At 42.8% G+C, this 21216-nt stretch overlaps 1 protein-coding gene across 2 annotated transcripts in view; it reads left to right on the top strand.

Moving 5' to 3' along the window:
* Positions 1 to 20211, top strand: part of AMOT (angiomotin) — a 60283-nt gene extending 40072 nt beyond the window's left edge. For both annotated transcript variants that reach the window (XM_059910720.1, XM_059910721.1), the window contains exons 9-14: positions 7065 to 7214; positions 7948 to 8138; positions 15390 to 15512; positions 16293 to 16525; positions 17661 to 18362; positions 18715 to 20211. In XM_059910720.1, coding sequence (XP_059766703.1) covers positions 7065 to 7214; positions 7948 to 8138; positions 15390 to 15512; positions 16293 to 16525; positions 17661 to 18362; positions 18715 to 18812 — 1497 coding nt within the window. In that variant the 3' untranslated portion in view covers positions 18813 to 20211. The remainder of the gene's footprint in view (positions 1 to 7064; positions 7215 to 7947; positions 8139 to 15389; positions 15513 to 16292; positions 16526 to 17660; positions 18363 to 18714) is intronic.
* Positions 20212 to 21216: the final 1005 nt, after the last annotated feature.

Below are 21216 nucleotides of genomic sequence, written 5' to 3'. Positions count from 1 at the left end.
GCAGAGACTTTGTCTTGCCTCCCATTGCATCACTACTGCTCTCAGATGTAGAATAGGGCCTGGTGTGTGATAAACATTCAGTAAATATCTGTTGAATGAATGAATGAATGAATCCACACTTGAACAAAATCTTATAAAATGACTGCTAATAGAGTGCACATTATAAGAGGCTCTAGGGAAAAGCAGCGATCAAGGTCAGGTAAGATTATTCAGGAAGAACTCCTAGAGAGTTTACTGATATGGTGAGGAAGGATGAAGAAATGATCAGACTAATACAAAGGTTGATCATTTGCATAGTAGGCCTGGTAGAATTGTAAGGCAGTAGGAGCCTAGAACATTGATAAAGGCATTTCTAAGAGGCATATCTAGGACAGACAGGGGACAATGAGACAGTAGATCAGGGAGTGAATTGAAAAATACCAAGTGGTTTAAAATATGGATGAGAAAGAATAGCTGTGGTCTAAAGAAGTGAGAGGAGGTGTAAAGTTGCCTTCGATATATAGTAGGTACCTAATCAATAGTAGTTCAATGGATGTGCTAGCAGTAGATTGCTCTTGTTCTTAAATAAGACAGTGCCATAATGTTCTACTTGAGCAAGTCTGTTATAGCAATTGTATGTCAGATGGACTGATTGTGCGTGTGTGTGTGTGTGTATTCATCTGTGCATATGTGCTTGTGTGTAGATGGGAGAGGGCAACACAGTAAGAAGATCTATTAGGTTATTATTCTAATTATTTAGTTGTGAAATAAGGACTTAAACTATGTAGGCTATGAAAATATAAGGAAATGAAAGAATATGAGAGATGTTATTTAAAATTAAGATATAGTGACAGATTGGATATGGTGGTCAAAGGAAAGAGGGAAGAAAGGACGATAATTCCAAGATTTGGAGACTGGAAAAACAGGATAAATGTTTATAATGGCTGAACTATTGAAGGGATATCATTTTGGATAAAGATGAAAGCAGTCTGGGGCACATTGTGTCAGAGTGAGAAATCTTGCCCTCAGCTAGGGGTCTGTGACTAAAGAGAGCATAATAACATTAAAATATGAATATAAGCAGTTGTGAGAATTGTGGCATGAAGGAAATCTCCAGTAGTGCTGAAGTGGAGAGCAAGGTTTCTCAACCTCAGCATTATTGACATTTGGGGCCAGATAATTCTTTGGTGATAGTGATGGAGGAGGCTGCCCTGTGCACGGTGGGGTGTTGAGCAGTACCCCTGGCTTCCAGTCACAAGATGCCAATAGCAACCTACCCCCAGATGTAACAACCAAAAATGTCTCCACACATTGCTAAATGTTCCCTGGGGGTAAAATCACCCCCAGTTAAGAACCATCAGTATAGAGGTAAAAGAGTAAACTACCATAGATTGGACCTTTGGGGTATAGCAGGAGATGGGGATGAAATTGGAAGGGAAGGTGGGTCTAAAAGATCAAGACAGAAAGTAAGAATGATTTAAGGAACGATGTTAGGAGAACACAGGTTTAGGGAAAGCTAGGGAAGGGGGGTTTTGACAGGTTTTTGAAAATTGGCATTTGGTAAGAAAATTTAAATGGATGGAATGAGTTCCCCCATTCACTGAGTATCTAGAGGGAATTTGGTTCTGGCTTCTTCTGGAGATCTGTGGGTACTCGTCTCTACACCAGAACCACTACCTTGGCTTTAGAAACTTTTCAAGTGAACTTTCACTTCCTTGAACACTAAAGACATAGAAAAATAAATCATCTAGGATCCTATGGAGAGTACACACCTTATATGATCTGTCTCTTACATGTACATACACACAAACGAAGGCAGGACTTTTATGGTTTTTTTTACCTCCAAGAATATGCCTATACAGATTTCTAGGATCCCATTTTGTCCAGTTCCCTTAGTTACTGGTCAGTGTTGAAGATGAAAAGGGGAAGCTTAGATTCATAAAATATTTGTGAATTGAAAGACTATTATATGGACATCTGTCTATTCTACTGTTGCTGGTTTTTTTTTTTAAACTTCTTAAAACCTAGTGGGCAAGGTGTTCCTAAGAGAGAGAATGCCATATCCAGAGGCAATGAGGGCTAAAATACGAGGGGGTCCTCGGGAACCTAAAGTTATTTAACCATGCGGAAGTGTCAAGTGTGAAAAGATGATGGAGTGAGGTAAGATGGGAAGCCCATTCTTTAGGGCAAACAGACAAAGCACAAGAACATATATACAGTGGACCCTTGAACAACACTGGTTTGAACTGTGTGAATCCACTTATATGCAGACATTTTCAGTAGTAAATACTATAGTACTACACGATCTGCCATTGGTTGAATCCCTGGATATGGAACTGTGGATATGGAGGAACCGCATATACGGAGGGCTGACTATAAAGTTACACATGGATTTTCGACTGCAGGGAGGGTCAGCACCCCTAACCCCCATGCTGTTCAAGGGTCAACTGGATATTCATATGTATCTTCAAAGATGTAACAGTCTTTTTTTTGAAATTAAGTTTTATGTAGAACCCTCATTGTAAAACACATAAAAGAGGAGCCACTTGATACAACTCACCCATTGTAGTGGCTTCTGAAGCACTCCTTAGAACACTAGGACTGTGGAACACAGTTTGAAAATCACTCCAAGGGCTGGCACCTTATCTATTAAAGGACCGGATAGTACGTACATATTTTCAGTTTTGTGGACCGTAGAGTTTCTTTTGCAACTGCAACTGCTCAACTCTGCCATTATGGCAGGAAGGCAGCCCTAGCCAATACGTAAATGAATGGGCATGGCTGGATTTGGCCCACTGCTGACCATTTTGGTTTGCTGACCCCCCAAAACCCCCCGCATTTTTTTTTTTTTTTTACAAATGGGGACTCTGAGGCTGAGAACAGGGAAGCAAATTACTACTGAAAACAGAGCTAGGCCTAGAACCCAAGTCTCCTGATTGCCACCTTGTTCCTTTACCTTTCAATTTGCTGTCAAATAGAAATTCCTGGTGTGTGCATGCGTGTGTGTGCGTGTGTGTGGCAGGGAATGAGCTCTGCCTAAGTGTCTTTAGTTAAACAGTACCTTTGACTATAGGTAAAATATCTCTCACAAAGTGGAGGTGCCCTCTAAATCGTGTCATTTTGAGAGAATATGGTGTCCTTGCAGCTACTCAGTACTCTCTTCTAATTGTATCTCCAATGAAAGGCCTCGCCCTATAAAGATATCTGAAGCTCTGTTGCATGAAGGGTTTGAGGCCTAGTGTTACATGTCTTCCTGGGGAAAAAATGGCTGTGTTTTTAATGTCTTGATTGATGTGTTAGAGTTATTGAGATAATGAGAACCACGTCAAGGCTATCTGGAATGAATGTTCAAAGTTGAGAGGACTAGAGTATGTGTGAATTGGGATTAACTTTTTCTTTAAAAAAGAAAAACAACTCTGTGTACTTTTTGTGCCGGACACTCTACTAAGCACTTCATTTGTTATCTCATTTGCTCCTTTTAGAGGTATATCAAATTATCATCATCTCTATGTTATGTATGAATGAGTGAAGGGAAGTTCAGGGAGATTAAGTAGCTTTCCTCAGGTTGCATACCTAGTAAGTGGGAGAGCCAACATTTGGACTGGGGTAGCCTGAGGCCAGAGCTCATGACCTTAGCCATTTTACTGTATGGCCTCTCTCTTTACCTAGAAGGAACCATTGACATTTCTGATGGCATTGAAAGGTGAAGTTGGGGATCTAGGATGTCTTAATTACTGAGGTAACATTTGAGGAGCTTAGCACAGGAGATAAGTTTATAGAAGAGAGGCAGAAAAGGGGATTTACCATAATGAAGGAAAAAGTAAAGCATATAAAGTTCAGGATAGTAGAGGAGTTAATAAGCCGCATAGACCTTTGTTCCTTTCTATGTATAGATGAGATCTAGAAAACATAGAATATGTAACTTAGAAGATAGCTGACTTTGTGGATTGCATCTTTATAGGGTCTTGCACTGGTAGCATCCAACAGTTGTCCTTTTGTACCCTAAATTACCTAGGTATTAAGCATTTACTAGGTGATCTTGGTGTTTATGGCTGAGCTGCACTTTTTCTTGGTCCTGTATATGGGTATTGTGATTTCATAATTGGCCGTAAAGTTAAGAGATTCGTTAGGGAAGATGTAAAAGTTTTCCTCAGAGAAAACTATGATAGGCAAAGGGTTTGGAGAATTTTGAAATTATCTGGAAAAATTCCTAGGGATTTGGATATTATGTTGTAAAATTTTCTCTCTTATTAAAATAGTTATTTTGGGGACTTTAATGTCTGTGACTCTTGGTTTTAATATCTGCAAATGTCTTTGATTTTCCATATTACTAGATTGTTATTTGGATCTGCTGACATAATAGATTGGCACTTTGCACAATAAAAAAAAAAGATATGCAAAAAAAAAGGAAGTAGAAGAATTATGCCAACAATAGAGGTCCTGGTACCTTGTGGAAAATCATCCCAGTGGCAAAGCATAATGGGATTTTCCTTGGCCTGGTTTGTGGAAGTTGTCTGACTTGTGTCACTATCTTCAGCCAACTCAGAAAACTCTCTGGGCCTTTATTGCTTTTCCCTTCCAGACAGTTGGCTCAGTGACTTCCACTGCTGGGGATTCCTTAGCTAAGACATTGAGGATTCCTTTCTCAAGAAAGGCAGGGCATAGAGAAATACACCTAGTCCTGACTGCTTATTTTTCAGTTCTCTGAGCTTACATTGCAGTACTTTACCATCAAGGCAAGAACTGCATACTATCTAACTTTAATTGCCTTTAAGTATAACTGCTGTAAGCCTCAGTAATTATAGTTAACACTCTCTGCATTAACATTGTACTGCTCCCCTAGGGTTTTCAGAGCGATTCACAAATAAATGCATTCAACTTTAAATAGCTCATCAGGATTATAGAACCCAGAAGGCAAAGGATAGAGGATATTTCCTGCTCTCCAATTATTCAAAAGCTTAGCAAATAGGAAGGCAGCGGCATCCATGGCCTAAAGGTCTTGACTGCCCTAGTCAGTGTTATTACAAATAGTCGCATATCCCAGGAAAGAAAGGTTTAAGCTTATGGAGAGGATGAGAATTTCTTTTATTTCCTAGGGAAAGGTCTAATGGATAAAAACATTTAGACTTATAACTCATCTCAACTGGTTTACAAGGCTAGATTGAACTAGGCCTTGGAATGAAAGCAAATGTCAAGAAGTGTAGCACGAATTTTTAAAGTTTTCCCTGTCACCTAGGCAAGGCATAATGCAAGTCTGGTAGGAAAATACAAGTTTTCTTCCACCTAGAGAAAGTTCAGCAATTCTAATTTGGAGAGAGAGCAGTTATAAGACAAGGAGAGTTTCCCCATTAGCACATGCCATTGCTATCTGACTGGACATTCTAGAGAGCAGTGATTTGGACACATTACCACGAAGGTCTTACCTGGTTTCTGCAATGAGGGTGTCAGGTTGGTTCTGCTGGTCTGGCCCCAGCTAAATGGCTGTGGGCAGTGCTGGTAAAGTGGGTAACCTCTTACATTGCAACTGTCTATCTAGGTATCTCAAGGGCTTGGGAATTTGTTGGAAAGTTAGAGTTGAGCTGAATTCTTGAATTTCCTTTGGACCATGTTATCAATAATATTTTCACATTTAAATCTTAATAATGAGAGTATCCCTAACTGCAGGTTTCACGAAAATAATAATAACAGATGTGACCAGCTTGGAAGAACTTCTACTTTAGAAAGAGTCCATGCGTTGATTTTATTAGCAAGAGAGGCACCCGCACAAGTATTATAGGTATGAAGACACACCATCTGCTCATTCCTAACAATTTGGGAAGGCTGCAGTTTCCCCTATCTTCTTAGGTGTTGAGGGTATGTACGCCTTCTTTAAAAAGCTCTGAAATTCTCTTCATTCCTTCATTTCAGCGGAGTCAGGGATTTACCATGATGGGATTTGCCTTGGAAGTTAGAAGGGTACAAAGAACTCAAACTCTTAGTCCCAACCTGCTTCTACCTTTGTTTTTGGTTATGGTTCATAAGCTTGCAAAGAGGAAGAATCATATTTGATCTCATTTAGTCTTAGATTTGATTCATTAGTTTGCATCTTTAGATATCTTTAAAGGTCCCAGAGTGATAGTTGAGAGATTACGGTCCAATGTTATCAACTCAGGCTCATGAGTGAGGCAGAAATCGCAAGTGACCTGTGTTCTTTTAATAAAGAACTGAGGTGGGGGCAGTGCTGGTCAATGAAGAGACTAAAGATGAACCATTGCATGGCAGCTTCACTTTCTTTTTTTTTTTTTTTTTTTTTTTGGGCTATACCGGGTCTTAGTTGCGGCATGCGGGATCTTCATTGCGGCACGCGGGATCATTAGTTGCGGCGTGTGGGATCTAGTTCCCTGACCAGGGATCGAACCCGTGCCCCCCGCATTGGGAGCGCAGAGTCTTAACCACTGGACCACCAGGGGAGTCCCAGCAGCTTCACTTTTGAGGAGCAGAAACATTCCACGAGAGCAGTGATGATTACATGGAGTAATTACCAGGACTGTAGAGTTCAGAAAGACAATTCTGGCCTCCCTCTACGTGCAGCAGTTGACCACCCTTTTTCTCTCACTTGGAGAGGAGACAGCTATATAAAGTGGGTAGGCTTCCTCTCCATTCCGAATGAAACTCTTCTCCCTGGAGAGCCCCCCTTTTATTTTTTTAGCATTCCCCTACTATAATGACCAAAGTAAGATACACCCTCCCCCAGAATGTTACAGTTTAGAGTGAAGAAGAGCAGAGGTGAGGACATCCATAAATGGGAATCTTAAGAGCTTGCCATCTAAGACAGACTCTACTGATAGAAATAGACTTGGGGAAAACATAGAGAGGGGGAAGGAGGGAGAGATGAAAAAGGAGCTCCTAATTCCTATCCCTTGAGACATTCTCTGTATGGTAAATACAAGGCAGCCCGATACTCATGAAGGACATTCTTGCCATTCATGCTTTTCTGGAGCTGGACAGGAAGAGATCTAAACACAGGGCTGGATTTGGGGGCTGTATAACTGACCCTGTTGTTCTCTTTCCTTCTATCTTGTAATTCTCCCAACCTGGATTTTCAGCTGAAAAAGAAGCAAGTGTACGTAGATAAGGTGGAAAAGATGCAGCAAGCTCTTGTACAGCTCCAGGCAGCATGTGAAAAACGAGAGCAGCTGGAGCACCGTCTCCGGACACGACTGGAGAGAGAACTGGAATCCCTCCGAATACAGCAGGTATAGAGAACGTCAAGAAAATGAGATTGCTCCTGACTGCTTATTTGTCAGACAGTGTCTGACATGAGAATCAAAAAACCACACTCTTGCTCATCTTCAGGTTTTTTGCCCCAACTGATCTTACTGCAGAGCGCCTCCCAATTGTAAAGACGAAGTTGGCTTCCTTAGCTTCCTATCGCAGCAAAATCCTTAATGCCTATTATCTTGCACTTTTTGTTTTCATGTGAACCCCAGAAACAGTAGGCCCTATAAGAAGTGAAGACGCTATACAAATAGACTCCTGGACATTTTAGGGTTGGAAATGGTCTTTAGAATCATTTGGCCATACATCTCCTCACTTTTAGATGAGAGAAAATCAAGACCCAGGAAAGGTGGCATAACTCCCTTAAGGTCACACAACAAGTTTAGGGGCAAGGCAGAGACCAAATCCTAGATTTTTCATTTCCGTTTCTATGGAGAACCATGCTGGCCGGCAGGGCTAGTGATTTTTAAACCATTGACCCACTTTCTGAGCAGCATGACCATTTGACATGGCAGGCTCCTTTCGTGATCGAGAGTCTCATACTCAAGCCCGAGGTAGAAAGCCTATGAATTCCCCTTGCTTCTGAATCGGACTCCAAACTGAAGTGACTTGGGCAGTAATCCTTTCCAAAAATAAGGGCTCTTCAGATGGGACTCAGCCACTATGGTCCTAACTCATTAACATCAGGGGTCTCGGTATCTCTTCCAACAGCGCCAGGGCAACTCTCAGCCCACCAATGTTTCAGAATACAATGCCGCTGCACTGATGGAGCTCCTTCGTGAGAAGGAGGAGAGAATCCTGGCCCTGGAAGCTGACATGACTAAGTGGGAGCAGAAGTATTTAGAGGAGAATGTGATGAGACATTTTGCTCTGGATGCTGCCGCCACCGTAGCTGCTCAGAGGTAAGTAGCTGGCTGGTAGAGGCCCTGAATGAAGGGCAGGGGTGGTGTGGAGAACAGAAAAGTGACTGATTAATAGATTTTCCAGTGGTTTTTTTTTCCCATCATGTTCTGTTTCTTTTTTCTCAGTTTCTGCTTAAGTGTGTGGTTTTTGTTTTTTTCAATCTCGTTATGCAGAGACTGAACAACTGTGGGGCAGAGGGTCTGGGATTTGTAAATTAAAATTACTAACGAACTTACTGGAATCATAGTTCAGCTTTCTTCAGGAGCCAGAACAATTGCAGATGGGATCAACTGAACGTCCGCACACCTCCTTCCCCAAAAGCCTCAGGTTCTTTCAGCCACATGTGTAGGTTTCTTTGTTTAGCCCCAGGACTGGAATGCAAGCTTCTCCAGAGAAATTCCACTCAGAAACTAAATGTCACTCAGGAGTGGCTACTGCCATTTGATAGCTCTGGCTTGTCCAAGGTATGCCAAAGGCTGTGCTGAACATAAATCCATCCCTGCCCTTTGAGAAGGTCTATATTTGAAGCCCACATTCTCTGTGCCTCCAAGTTCATCACATGTAAGCAGTCACATTCCATTTGGTAAGGGAGAGAAAGTGGCAGGAGGCGTTTTCATTTTTTGCCCTTTATGTGTTCCCCTTTTCTCATTATAAACATTTATTATTGCTCTTTGGAGGACACAGTGCTCTTATCCAGTTTGTCTCGCTGCTGTTTGTAATCATCAGTTGGGAAAGAAACAAAAACTAAATTCAAATCAGGAGATGATGTGGATTGTTGGAGATACAGACAGAGCCATGGTCTGGAGTTGGGTATCTAAGGCAGGCTATAGCATATTGCACCCAGATAGGTCTCTATCCAGAAAGTTATTAAAAATCATGGCGTTGTTTTTAGCATTCTCCTAAATGTGGTGAGCCGGCAGAGTCTGGCAGCACTTGCCAGACTTTGGGTTGGAATATGTGTGTGGAGGGGGCAGTGGATACATTTATTCTCGAGTCCTTCTCATGCCAAATCAGAGGGAGGTCAATGCTTAAAAGCTGGACTGGTGGTTTGTAAACCTATTCCCAATTCTTCAGGAAGACATCTTACGTTTCTCTAACATGCTCTGTCCGTCTCCAGATACCCCCTATAAACCTTAAACAGATTGAAATTGCCTGTGCCTTGATTTTGAGGTCCTCATGGGCTTAAGCTTACCTGTCTTTTTTTTTTTTTTTTTTTTTGTCTGAGAATGGTGTGCTCGGTCCATGCCAGTGTAGTAATAGAGTGCAGAGAAGCCCCAGCTGAGCTGGAAGATGGTTGAGAAGTTTGTAGGCAGCTTAGAAGCAGAATGAAGTGTAATTTTAGCTGCTGGTTCCCAAGAAAACACCTGTGCCCAGTGCTTGTTCAGAGGTTATTCAGTTTTGAATATTGGGAGAATCCCCTTTCAGATAGATTTCTTTCCAGAATCTGTTGGCACCCATAAAACAGATTTAATTTAAATTGAATTCCTTTAAATCACCAGGTAGAAAGTTTCCATGCAATCACTGTTTTCAGTAAAATGTGCATGCTTATCACTTAATATGGTAAAAAGCGGCCAGTTCCCACCTAATAGGAACACTTTGTAATAGTTCCCCGGACAAACATTCCATATCTGGACTGTGTACCTTTTGCATGCCTATTAATACAACCCACAGAAGAGACTGAGAGATTGTATTTGAATTCCTGTAAAATGAGAGAATTGGACTAGGTGATTGCTCCAGACCCTTCTATTGCTAAGATTATACTATTTTTCCAAAGATTTGCTTCTTATGCTCTGCCACGGAGATTAGTTTCCTTCTCCTCCTTTCTTTCTTTCTTTATGAGATTTCAAATTTGGAAAGTAACATTCAGAAAACTTTGTTTCAGAACCTGTGGGCTCTTCTGCCTTCCCTTCCAACATCTCTTCTTGCCATTTCTTTTCTGTCCAGTGATTTCACTTTCCCTCCTCCCAACCCTAAACGTACTGACCAAGGTTCTGCTCTTCACCCCTTTCTGTAGTAAAGGCTTTATATTCTATTTTCTTCCAAAATAATTTTTTTTTAATTTTTATTTATTTATTTATTTATTTTTATTTATGGCTGTGTTAGGTCTTAGTTCCTGTGCGAGGGCTTTCTCCAGTTGTGGCAAGCGGGGGCCACTCTTCATCGCGGTGCGCGGGCCTCTCACTATCGCGGCCTCTCTTGTTGCGGAGCACAGGCTCCAGACGCGCAGGCTCAGTAATTGTGGCTCACGGGCCCAGCTGCTCCGCGGCATGTGGGATCTTCCCAGACCAGGGCTCGAACCCGTGTCCCCTGCATTGGCAGGCGGATTCTTAACCACTGCGCCACCAGGGAAGCCCCCCAAAATAATTTTTAAGTGCCTAGGATATTGGCTGCAGATGGAAAGTGCTCAACATATGTTTGAGTAATGAAGGAAGGAAAAAAAAGGAGAAAAAAGAAAGAGGGAGAAAGGAAGAAGTAAAAGAAGAAAGGAAATGCTTTCTAACTCTATACAACCTAAATCCTTAAATCTAGTGCCACATTGTACCAGCCTGCTCGGTTTCTGTGTATTCTGCTTATGAGATATTAAATATCTCAAACTTAATATATTTGTAAAATAATAGCTCATACATAAATAATAAGTTGCACAATTAGGAAATGTTGCTGGGGTCATACAATGGTAGTTGTAGAATTTTTTCAATTGAAGTATTATTCACATATTTAAAAACCACTTATTTTAAGTGTCTGGTCTGGTGAATGTTGGTAATTGTATATAATAATGTAGCCACTACTACCATCAAGATAGAGGACACATTCTAAAGTGCCCTTATGCCCCTTTAACTTGATCCCTTCCTCCCATGCCTGACCCCAGACAACATCTGTTGTCATTGTAATTTTGCCTTTTCTAGAACGTCATATAAAAAGAGCCGTATAATATGTACTTTTTTGGTTTGATTTCTTTCACTCAGCATGGTTACTTTGAGCTTGCTCTAAGTTAATGCGTATATCAATCGTTTATTCCTTTTTATTGCTGAGTAGTGCTCCATAGCATGGAGGTACCACAGTTTATGCATTCACTTGATGATGGATATTCGGATTTTTTCCAGTGTTTGGCCACTGTGAATAATAAAATATAGATTTTTAATATAAGAATAGACATCTGTCTTTTCTCAGGTGAGAAAACATATTGGGTTATCTGTTTTATACCCATTCTGGCATTTTGATTCTGTGAAGCATCTCTTGTCAAAGGGAAAGCTGTCAATGCAAGAAATCACATGTAGTGTTTACTGTATAAGGTACGCTTCTAAGCGCTTTACAATTATTGCTTATCTTCACAATAATTCTTTGAGAGAAGTACTGGTATCCATTCTACAGATGAGGAAACTGAGGCACAGACAGATTAAATAATTCCCCTAAGATCACACAGCTACTAAGAGGCAGAAGAACCAGGACTTCTTAAATCTACATTTTTGACACCTTAAGTGCTATATATACTCTGCTGCCTCCCAGATAGGATGATTTCAAAGATGGTGAGATAGGGAATATTACCTGTTCAAGAGTTACTATTTGAGGCTTATTATTTAGTTTCTTAGACTATTATAAATAATCACAAAAACATGGCCTATATTATAACTTCATATTATTGTGTTCCTAGAGATTCCTCTCCAGATGCTTAATGTAGATGAGGGAAATTGCTACCAAGTAGGAGTTCACCTCAGAAGAACTGATTTGGCAGTGCTGATTTTTAGTTTCAGCTCACAAATGGTGATTTATTTCTGAATAGCAGCAAAAAGATAAAAAGATAACACACCCGATCAACCAGTAATTTATTTCTTTGCACTTACTGAATCAGGTTGTTACCTTTCTCTGAATGTGCAATGTTTCACTTTTATTTGGGACAAAGTAAATCTGGGAAAGGAGGAAGTAAAGGAAGGGAAAGCAGAAGGTAGAAACTGGTCACACATGTGACACATGTCTACCTAGTCTTGCGTTGTGGAGGCCTTTCTCAGGTTCCGTTCTCTGCTTTCTTCTCATTCTACCTTCTGTCTTAGTTATCTTGTTCTCTACTATAGCTTCAAATAGTACCTCTGACACCTCTAGATTAAAGATTAAAGTTAGAATTTTCAGCAACTTGTTGGATGGATATTGTTATATGGCTATTCATAAGACACTTTAAGTCCACTGTAACTAAAATCAAAACCCATTATAGGCATTTTCCAAAAAGAAAAAAAAGTTTTCCTTGGTTTCCTATCACAGAAAACGAGCAGTATGCCATCTTTCCTAGTCATTTGAATTAGAAACAACAAAGTCCTCATTCATTCTTCCCTCTCCCTAACACCCACATTTCAATAGTCTCCAAGTTCTAGCAATTCTGCTTCCTGTAGCCTGTTTCCATTTCCCTTGCCACTTCGCCGGGTCCTGTTTTCAATATCTCTTTCTGGGATTATAACCTTTCTGACTGGTCCATTACATTTCAGCAGAGATAATGCTGTCTTCCTGAACCACAGCTTGGATCATTTCATTCCCTTTGAAAAGCTCTAATAAGCTTCAGTGCCTATTGGAATAAAGTCCAAACTCATTTCCGTAATAGTTAATTATTTACTTTTTTCCCCTCCCCTTGCAAGTTCCCTACAGTCGGGGACTAGTCTTACCCACGTCCATCCACTCTCCAGCCTCCCAGGAACTTCAAACGCAGTGCTCCACTCATGGTTGAGTTCCCATTTTAAATAAACAAAAGGGTGCTACCGATAGGAAAAAGATGGCCTTGAAGTTTAAAAGGCCGCTAGATGTTTTAATTAGGAGGAGGTCATGGGTGACATTCTAGAAAGCAATGTAAGTAATGTGACGGGGATAACTTCATCAGAGGAAGGAGAGAGAAGATGACTGGAGGAATAGTTGCCAGAAACCATTTCCTTAAGAATTTGAGGTGCAGGATAGTAATTCAGGGATATGCGGTTTGGGGTCTGTAGGTTGTCATTTCAAGCCCAGCATCTCTCTACTGATGTGCTTAAGGGTAGGCTCAGAGTATTGGAAGTTAGCAGGTCAAGTTGCTCCCTCCAATGCTGTGCCTGCTTGCTTTTGCTTAAGCCATTGCTCAGTAGCCCCAGTCTTCTAGAAGGAAGATTGATGTCGAAGGCCGTCCTGGCAGCTCTGTAGGAATTCACTAAGTGCCCCACATTTTCAGGCTCCATTCCTGAGGAGTTCACAGTGTCCATATCAATTAGCTGGCAGGGCTCTGTGTCCCCAGAATGGTCTTTTATGCAATGAAAGTGGCTCCCCCAGGGACAAACCGTACGTTCAAGTCCCCAGTGTCCATAGACACTATGCACTTTTAAAAGAGGCCCGGCTCTGAAGCCTCTGCCATCACATTGGAACTCTGCACTTCGGGGATCGCCTCCAGGATCATACCAAGAGCTGGAATTCATTCAACTCATACTCTCTTGCATGTTATTCTCTTTCTACCTACACTTTTCTCTCTTAATAATAACTTGTTGAGTGTTTTTACTGTGCCTGGCACTGCATGTTTTACATGCACACTTTCATTTCATCCCCCCCAAAATCCCATGAGATATAAGTATAATTATTATCTCAATTTTGCAAACAAGGAGCCTGAGGCTTAGAGCAGTTAACCCAATTCCTGAGCTCATAGAGTTTGTTAGTGGCAGAGGACTAGGGAAAGTGGAACTTGACCCTGGCGTGGCCTATAGTCAGGGCCTGTGCTCTCAACACTACACAATGCTGCTTCCTCTTGGGTACTTTGGAACACAGGGGCCATTCCCAGTAGGACTACAAGCAAGTGAACTGCACTAGAGCAAGTGTAGAATTCCGAGATACTAAAATATTTTGAATTTAGCAAATGATGAAAGCCACTGTGGTCCTTTCCCTTCTTGTTCTCCAATTATTTCACCATTCAAATGAATTGTTTCCGCCTCGCATATAAGGTGCAAGCATTTTGGGGAACAGTAGTTTTGCAGAAGCTCACCAAACTTCCCCAACTTTAATACCAGCTTTCTGCCTCTTCATTCCCCTGCTCCTTCACAGCCATCTGCACTGGTCACAATCTCTATGCTAACAGGACATAACCAGCTGCCAGCAGAAAAGATGCCTGGAGTTCTCCCACAGACCCTCATTCTCAGAGGAAGTATAACGCAGCAGTGCCAGTTCATTGTTTCCTCAGCCTATAGTCTGGTTTTCTTTAAGACCAATATAATTACATCAACATTCTTCCGAAACTCGTTTTCTTTCCCTCCAAGTTACTCAAATACGATCCAGTTTTCTTTCTTCCCGTCCCTCTTTTCTCTACCACTAGTTCTAAATGAACTAAAGAAAGATGCATGACATCACTTATCAGGAGGGTATAGGATTCCCATTATGTCTTTGACTTGTGCTGTTTAAACATCAGCCTTGCCCATGGGTTACATCCTTTCCCCTCCTCTCCTCTCCTCTCCTTTCCTCACTTTTCTTCTCTCTCTCTCACACACACACACATACACACACACACACACTTTTCTCCATATTAATTACCCCTTGAGTTAATGGCCTGAGACACTTTCAGATGGAACATGATGGTCCCTCATGCAGCTGGGACTCTGGCAAGAGATTAGTCACTTAGTTGGGGGAGACTCATTGATTCGGCACTTGAATGTTTCAGATATAGCTTGGAGATAGGAATCGAGGGGCACGGACTCAAAGGCCCTGCTTCTCACTCAGCTCCCATGCCCTACCTGAACTTGGCTGTTGACATGTCTAGAGTTCATTTCTAGCAAACACTCAGGTGGAGTTACTGCTGTTGAATGTAGCAATAGCTCTTTGGTACTTTCTCTGACTTCCTTCAAAGTCTAGCCTTTTCCCCTTCATGACTTTCATGAGAATAAAGTGGGCATATCTCATATGTAATATAAATAATCATATAAAGTGGAAATATGAATATCTTCCTATTGCCTGGTCATGATCTACAAACTTGAAGGGACTTTCTGCCAGAGGTTTTGGGAGGGTGTCTCTCTAGTTCTGAAGGCAAGCCTGTGCACTTCTCATAGAATCCATCACTGACTTTTGCAGTTATGTCTGTCAATAACCTCTTCTAGCTCTGAAAGCTGAACCTTCCCATCTTGGAGATTCTTATCAGTAAGTCACCCAGAAACCAACCATTCCTAATAAGTTTGATTTCAGTGTAGGGCTTTCCAGCCTAAGGCTTTTGACTTAGGACAGAGATTTTGTTGCCCTCCCATCATTATCACTGCCATTTTCCTTCCCAGGGACACAACAGTCATCAGCCACTCTCCTAACACCAGCTATGACACAGCTCTAGAAGCTCGCATCCAGAAGGAGGAAGAAGAAATCTTGATGGCCAACAAGCGTTGCCTTGACATGGAGGGCAGGTAAAATGTTGATCTGGACTCTGGTGGATCTGAGAAGTTGGTATGGAGACCAGATAGGTCAGTAGGGAAGGGCAAGCATCTTCATTCACAACAGGGGAACCTGATAATGCAGCCCCCCCCGACCCCTGCACCCCTGCCAGCCTGTTATTTAGGATTTGAGATGCAATGACCTTTACCTTGACCATTCCCACTAACTCTGGAATTCCAAGTAACATTGCTTTCCCCATTGTCCTTGGTAAATTGCTTCCATATGCCCTCTGCCAGAACTGAATTGTTGGTATTTGCACTCTGAGGTATTCTTTCTAGCATTGCACCTCAACTCTGTGGTACAGCAGAGTGCTTGGTAAAAGAACATCCACTCAAACTCGGAGACAGGGCATCTGATGTCTCTTACAAGCACATGATCATTTACTTATTAGCCGAAGTAGCCCATTCTTAGAAGTTCTCATCTTCTCACTGACTGACTCATCATTTCCATTGACTCAGATTCTTCACTAAGGTCCCCACTACATCAGTTTACTCTCTCATATACAGCCCTTCTTTTCACAGATACTTTTCTTTGGCTTCCTAAGGTTTAAGTGACAACTCCTGGATGTTCCTCTGTGCCCATATGGGTGTGCATTAAAAACTGTTGCACACTGTCTCTTGTCTTACAACTCAGAAATAAGTAGACTGCCCCCTAGTCAGAAAGATAACGGAAGCTCAAGTCCATGCAGGTAGTGAGACCAGAACCTGGAGGTGGCAACAATGTTTTATATGTTCTTTGTCTTTGGCTCCTAGGATTAAGACCCTCCATGCCCAGATTATTGAGAAGGATGCCATGATCAAGGTACTCCAGCAGCGTTCCCGGAAGGAGCCAAGTAAGACAGAGCAGCTGTCATCCATGCGGCCGGCAAAGTCTCTGATGTCCATTTCCAATGCTGGATCAGGCTTACTCTCCCATTCTTCCACCCTGACTGGCACCCCCATCATGGAAGAGAAGCGGGATGACAAGAGCTGGAAGGGGAGCCTAGGTAATGACAGTAAATAAGGAAGATTAAAGTGACACGTTTAAAGAGAGCCCTGACTTGGATACGTGCCCACGTGGCAATGAGAAGGAGTAATGGTCCCACTTCTAGAGAGGAAGATATTACCGGGTTGGGTTTTGTCCTCCTGAGAGGCTGACTGCATATTTAGGAGACGCCATGAAGTCTCACTGAGAGAACACTGGTTGAAGCCACAGCCCTAGACGATAAGAATCCTGAGTTCTGTCTGGGTGGGAAAGAAGATAACTTCAATTTCCTCTTAAAAATTCTCAGCTTTGGCCTTTGCCCTGCGGAACGTTTTGTCTTTGTCCAAAGCCCATGTGGCTTTCGTGTCATTGAAAATTTCAAAATTCCAGCTTTTTCTGTGTTCTTTCCTCCCATATAATAGGAGGACGCAGAGTTCTAGTTAAGCTAAATGGAGCTGGGTGGCAGGTTTCTGTTACCAGAATATTCTGAGATGAGAACAGAATGTACTTTTTCATTCCATTCCTGTCCATTCCTTCCCCTCTAATCAAAACCCCAGAAGTATTGTGGATACCACGAGGCACATTTTTGGAGCCTGAGGAAACAAGCTATATATATTTGTATTTTAGCTCTCTTTGTTGCTTCTAATACCTTTCTTGGTCCTCTGACACTTGCAGTGTCCTTTGGTTAGAGTAGGTATTTGGGGGACCCTGGTCATGGTTAGAACCTTAGATCACACAATTACTATCACACTCCTCTGCGACCACAGACTTCTTTCCCTGATCCTTTCCAGCTGTTTGGTAATGGCTGGTGTTGGTTATAAGTGGAACCAAGTAGAAGCATTCTGACAGCTCGTTGGAAATCAATCACCATTGGAAAAATAAATCAGAACAGATACCCAGGACACTTAAAGGTTTAATACGTTTCGCTGGGGGATTAGAGAATGAGAACCAGAAGGGATCTGCCAAGTCTGAAAGAAGCTTTTAGCCACGGTGGGAGGTGCCTGACAAACTGATTCCTGGGTTCACTGGAGGCAAAAGTAGAGAATTGGGGACCATCCCTATTCCTCCTGAACCTCCTGCAAGGAAGAAGAGGTAATCAGATGTCTATATTGGAATAGCCTGTAGTTTTCTAAGCTCCTTCCCTCTCTCCTTTGTAGGTATCCTCCTGGGTGGAGACTACCGTGCCGAGTCTGTCCCTTCCACCCCCTCGCCTGTGCCGCCCTCGACTCCGCTACTGTCAGCTCACTCCAAGACAGGCAGCCGGGACTGCAGCACGCAAACAGAACGGGGAACGGAACCCAACAAAACCGCAGCTGTCGCTCCCATCTCTGTTCCTGCTCCAGTTGCCGCTGCCGCCACTGCTGCCGCCATCACTGCCACCGCCGCCACCAACACCGCCACCGCTGCCACCAACACCACCACCATGGTAGCTGCTGCTCCAGTGGCTGTCGCTGCTGCCGCGCCCACCGCCGCCACCGCCGCCGCCGCCGCCCCGTCTCCGGCGACCGCTGCTGCTGCTCTTGCTGCCGCTGTTTCTCCAGCTGCTGCCGCTGCTGTTGCTGCTGCTGTTGTTGCTCCTGCTGCCGCTGCCGCTGCTGCTGCTGCGGTTCAGCTTGCTCCAGCTGCCCCGGCTCCGGTTCCAGCTCCGGCTCCAACTCCAGTTCCGGCTTCAGCAGCGGCTCAGGCTTCTGCTCCAGCTCAGACTCAGGCACCAGCTCCAGCTCCGGCTGCAGCTGCTCCTCCAGCTCCAGCTCCAACTCCAGCTTTGGCTCAGGCTGAGGCTCCTGCAAGTCCAGCTGCCGGGTCTGGACCACGTCGTTTGTCTATACCAGGTTTGAGCTGCAATCCAGATAAGACAGGTAATAATAATTCTCTGGATCAGGTAGCCCTGGGTTCTGCCCTCAGTGACAGGTTGGGTGGTTGGCCTGCTGTTTAGGCACAGCTGGTCATATGGGCAGGGCTTTTCAAGTTCTAAAGCGGATTAATCAGAGGAGATAAGGGCAGAGAGTCTGCAAATGACTTCTCCAGGATAGAACGGGGATGAGTCAAGGTCAATTTCCCAGTAAAAGTAAATGCTCAGGTGAACAAGATGGGGAGTGTAGTGGGCCAATGTCACTTTGCCATGGGCTTAGTGGGGGCTCTAAAGCCACTTCTAAAATTTGAGTTCTCGCCTTGTCCCTAAGTGTTTTCTAACCCCTTATTTCCATTTAGATGGCCCTGTTTTCCACTCCAGTACTCTGGAAAGAAAAGCTCCCATTCAGATCCTGGGACAAGAGCCTGATGCCGAGATGGTGGAATATCTCATCTAAATGGCCTAACCAACAGCTGCAGTTTATCAGCAAGAATGCTTTTAATCATTTTTCCCTTTTGTTTGTTCTTATTTTGAGGGTGAGGACAAGGGTTGGGTGGGGGGATGTTTTTTAAAGGGACTTTTTATTGAAACAACATAGTACTTAGGTAATACCATATGAACTCCAGTCTGTTCTGGTACACTTAGAGAGTACCTCTAAAGCCAGATCAATCAGAATGTGCTCTAAAGTTTATTGTTTGGATTTATACAAATTCTGGGACTGTTAATAGCTGGATATACATCAATGTTTTCAATGTGCTGAAATTTGTTTAGCATTTCCATATTCTGGATCATTCTTTTACCGAAGAGCACAGTATGTTTGGAAGACAGTGTGTAACATGTAGTTCAGAAGTCGAAGTCAGAGAGGATTTGGGTGTGTGCTGTTTTGTATAGTTTCCATCTAGGCAGCATCCAGAGAGAGCTCTCGCCTCGGGCGCATGAAAGGGAATAGTTTTAAGAGCTATGTAAACTGGAGAAAAGGTAGGGAGTATTGGGGTGTGGAAGGGTGCTGGAGCTAATTTTCCCTCCCAATTTCCCAGCTACCCTGGGCCAGGAGATTGTGTTTATCTTTATTTCAGTGGTGCTTTGGAAGTGGATTCTTTTGGTTCCCTCGTGGAGGTTCATACATTCATATATATACTGTGGAGTAATTTATGCATTTGGATAATTAATATATTGCTTTCAGATGCTAGGAGAGTAAATTAGCTGAGTGATGTACAACTTCTTCTCTCGTAGGGAGTTAGACCATCCGAGGCCTTGATGGAGAGTTGCATGAGGTGCTGTATGCAGACTTGTGTGGTCTGTGTGTAGCCAGGAACATAGCTCGCTTGCCTTTCCCGAGACCAACCTGCTTGGTGTTTATTTCTTCTCCAGCACAAACTCACTGGCTGTGTCACCAGTCTCAAATTGCCAATCGTTTGCAAAATGAGGAAGCGTTTTTGTTGACAGGTTGAATGCTTTGAATTTCTGGTGACTACTTTGAAATAACTCATGTTGTTTTCCCAAATTCTTAGCATACGTCTTAAAAGGCATATATGACTATCACCTCCAAGGGAATAGCATCAGAAGCCCAAAGTACTATGCTGCAGTCAGGGGAGAGGGGGGCTGCAGCAGTACCCTCAGCTACCTCTTCTCACTGCCAGTGACTCCATCTTGGAATACCTTTGGAGAGCAGCAGGAAACGCACATGTGGGCAGGGACCAAGGAGGCCATGGCTCCAAGCTTTGCCTTAGGTCTGCCTCCAGGGACACAGAAGGGCTGCCTATTGCCACAGGTCTCTGCCCTGTGTCGCCTCTCTGCCTTTCATTAAGGTGACAAATCCATAGACAGTGTCATTAAGATCAGTTTTCAGGGGTATTGGGGGGGTGAGGGGAGTGGGGGGTATTAGGTAAGGGTGGGGGGGTAGAGGTTTGGGGATGTGTTAGTTAGAAACCAAATTCATAGAAGAGTAGGCCTGATATATTACATTGTGAGGCATAGTGGCTGGAAGGAACTTTAGCAATATAGCCATACCCCCTCATTTTAGTAATGAGGAATCTGAGACCTGGAGAGGTTAAGTGACTTTTTCAAGATCACACAACACAGCTTTCCACTCTGCCGATTACCATGCTTAATTTGGGAAACGCTTATATACAAAAAGCCCCATTTTAAGAAAAGACACTGACACGGCCCAGGGCACATGCATTTTGGAAAATGTCCCTGGCTTGAGTAATTTGTCCAAGGTTTTGAATTCCTATCTTGCCTCTCTCCTGCAGTGCCTTTTGCAAGGTTTTCCCTTTCCTGATCCTTATTTCAACACTGAGTCACATGAAACAAACATCCCCCTAAGAAATCAACCTCACTTTTCTTGCTATGGGATTGGCTATCTCGGATCATCTTACAGGGTTCCTCTGCGAGTGTAGGAATGGTATATTTAACAATATTTTTTTGGTCATTCCTAAAAGGAATTATTTTGTATGTGGTGAGGGAGAGACAGGAGGGAAGGTGATGTGATTTTTCAGCCAGTCTTGACATTTTCAAAGAATGAAGTGATCATCCTACACGAGTCCTCAGTCATCAAGTGAATCCCAAATAGAAATTAAAAGTGCAGTTGTGCTAATACTCATACTACCCTATAGTCACAGGGGAAAAAAATCCTTCAGATAGTAGGAGCAACAAGTAGCAAACTTCAGGACTGCTACTTTCTATTCAAATAAATAAAAAATAAATAAAAAGAAACCTTTCATCTACTCCTTTCATGGTTATGACACATTGCCAGAATTTCTGCTAGCTCTGGGAGCCATCGTTTTAATCACATTCTGTAAGGTGACAAATGTCATACATTCCACACTGTGGGGCAGCCATCTCTTTAGACTCATATATTT

The sequence above is a fragment of the Balaenoptera ricei genome, chromosome X (genome assembly GCF_028023285.1).
Source record: "Balaenoptera ricei isolate mBalRic1 chromosome X, mBalRic1.hap2, whole genome shotgun sequence".
Classification (NCBI taxonomy): domain Eukaryota; kingdom Metazoa; phylum Chordata; class Mammalia; order Artiodactyla; family Balaenopteridae; genus Balaenoptera; species Balaenoptera ricei.
Note: the sequence above shows the minus strand (reverse complement) of the source record. Positions and strands in the feature narration are given on the sequence as shown.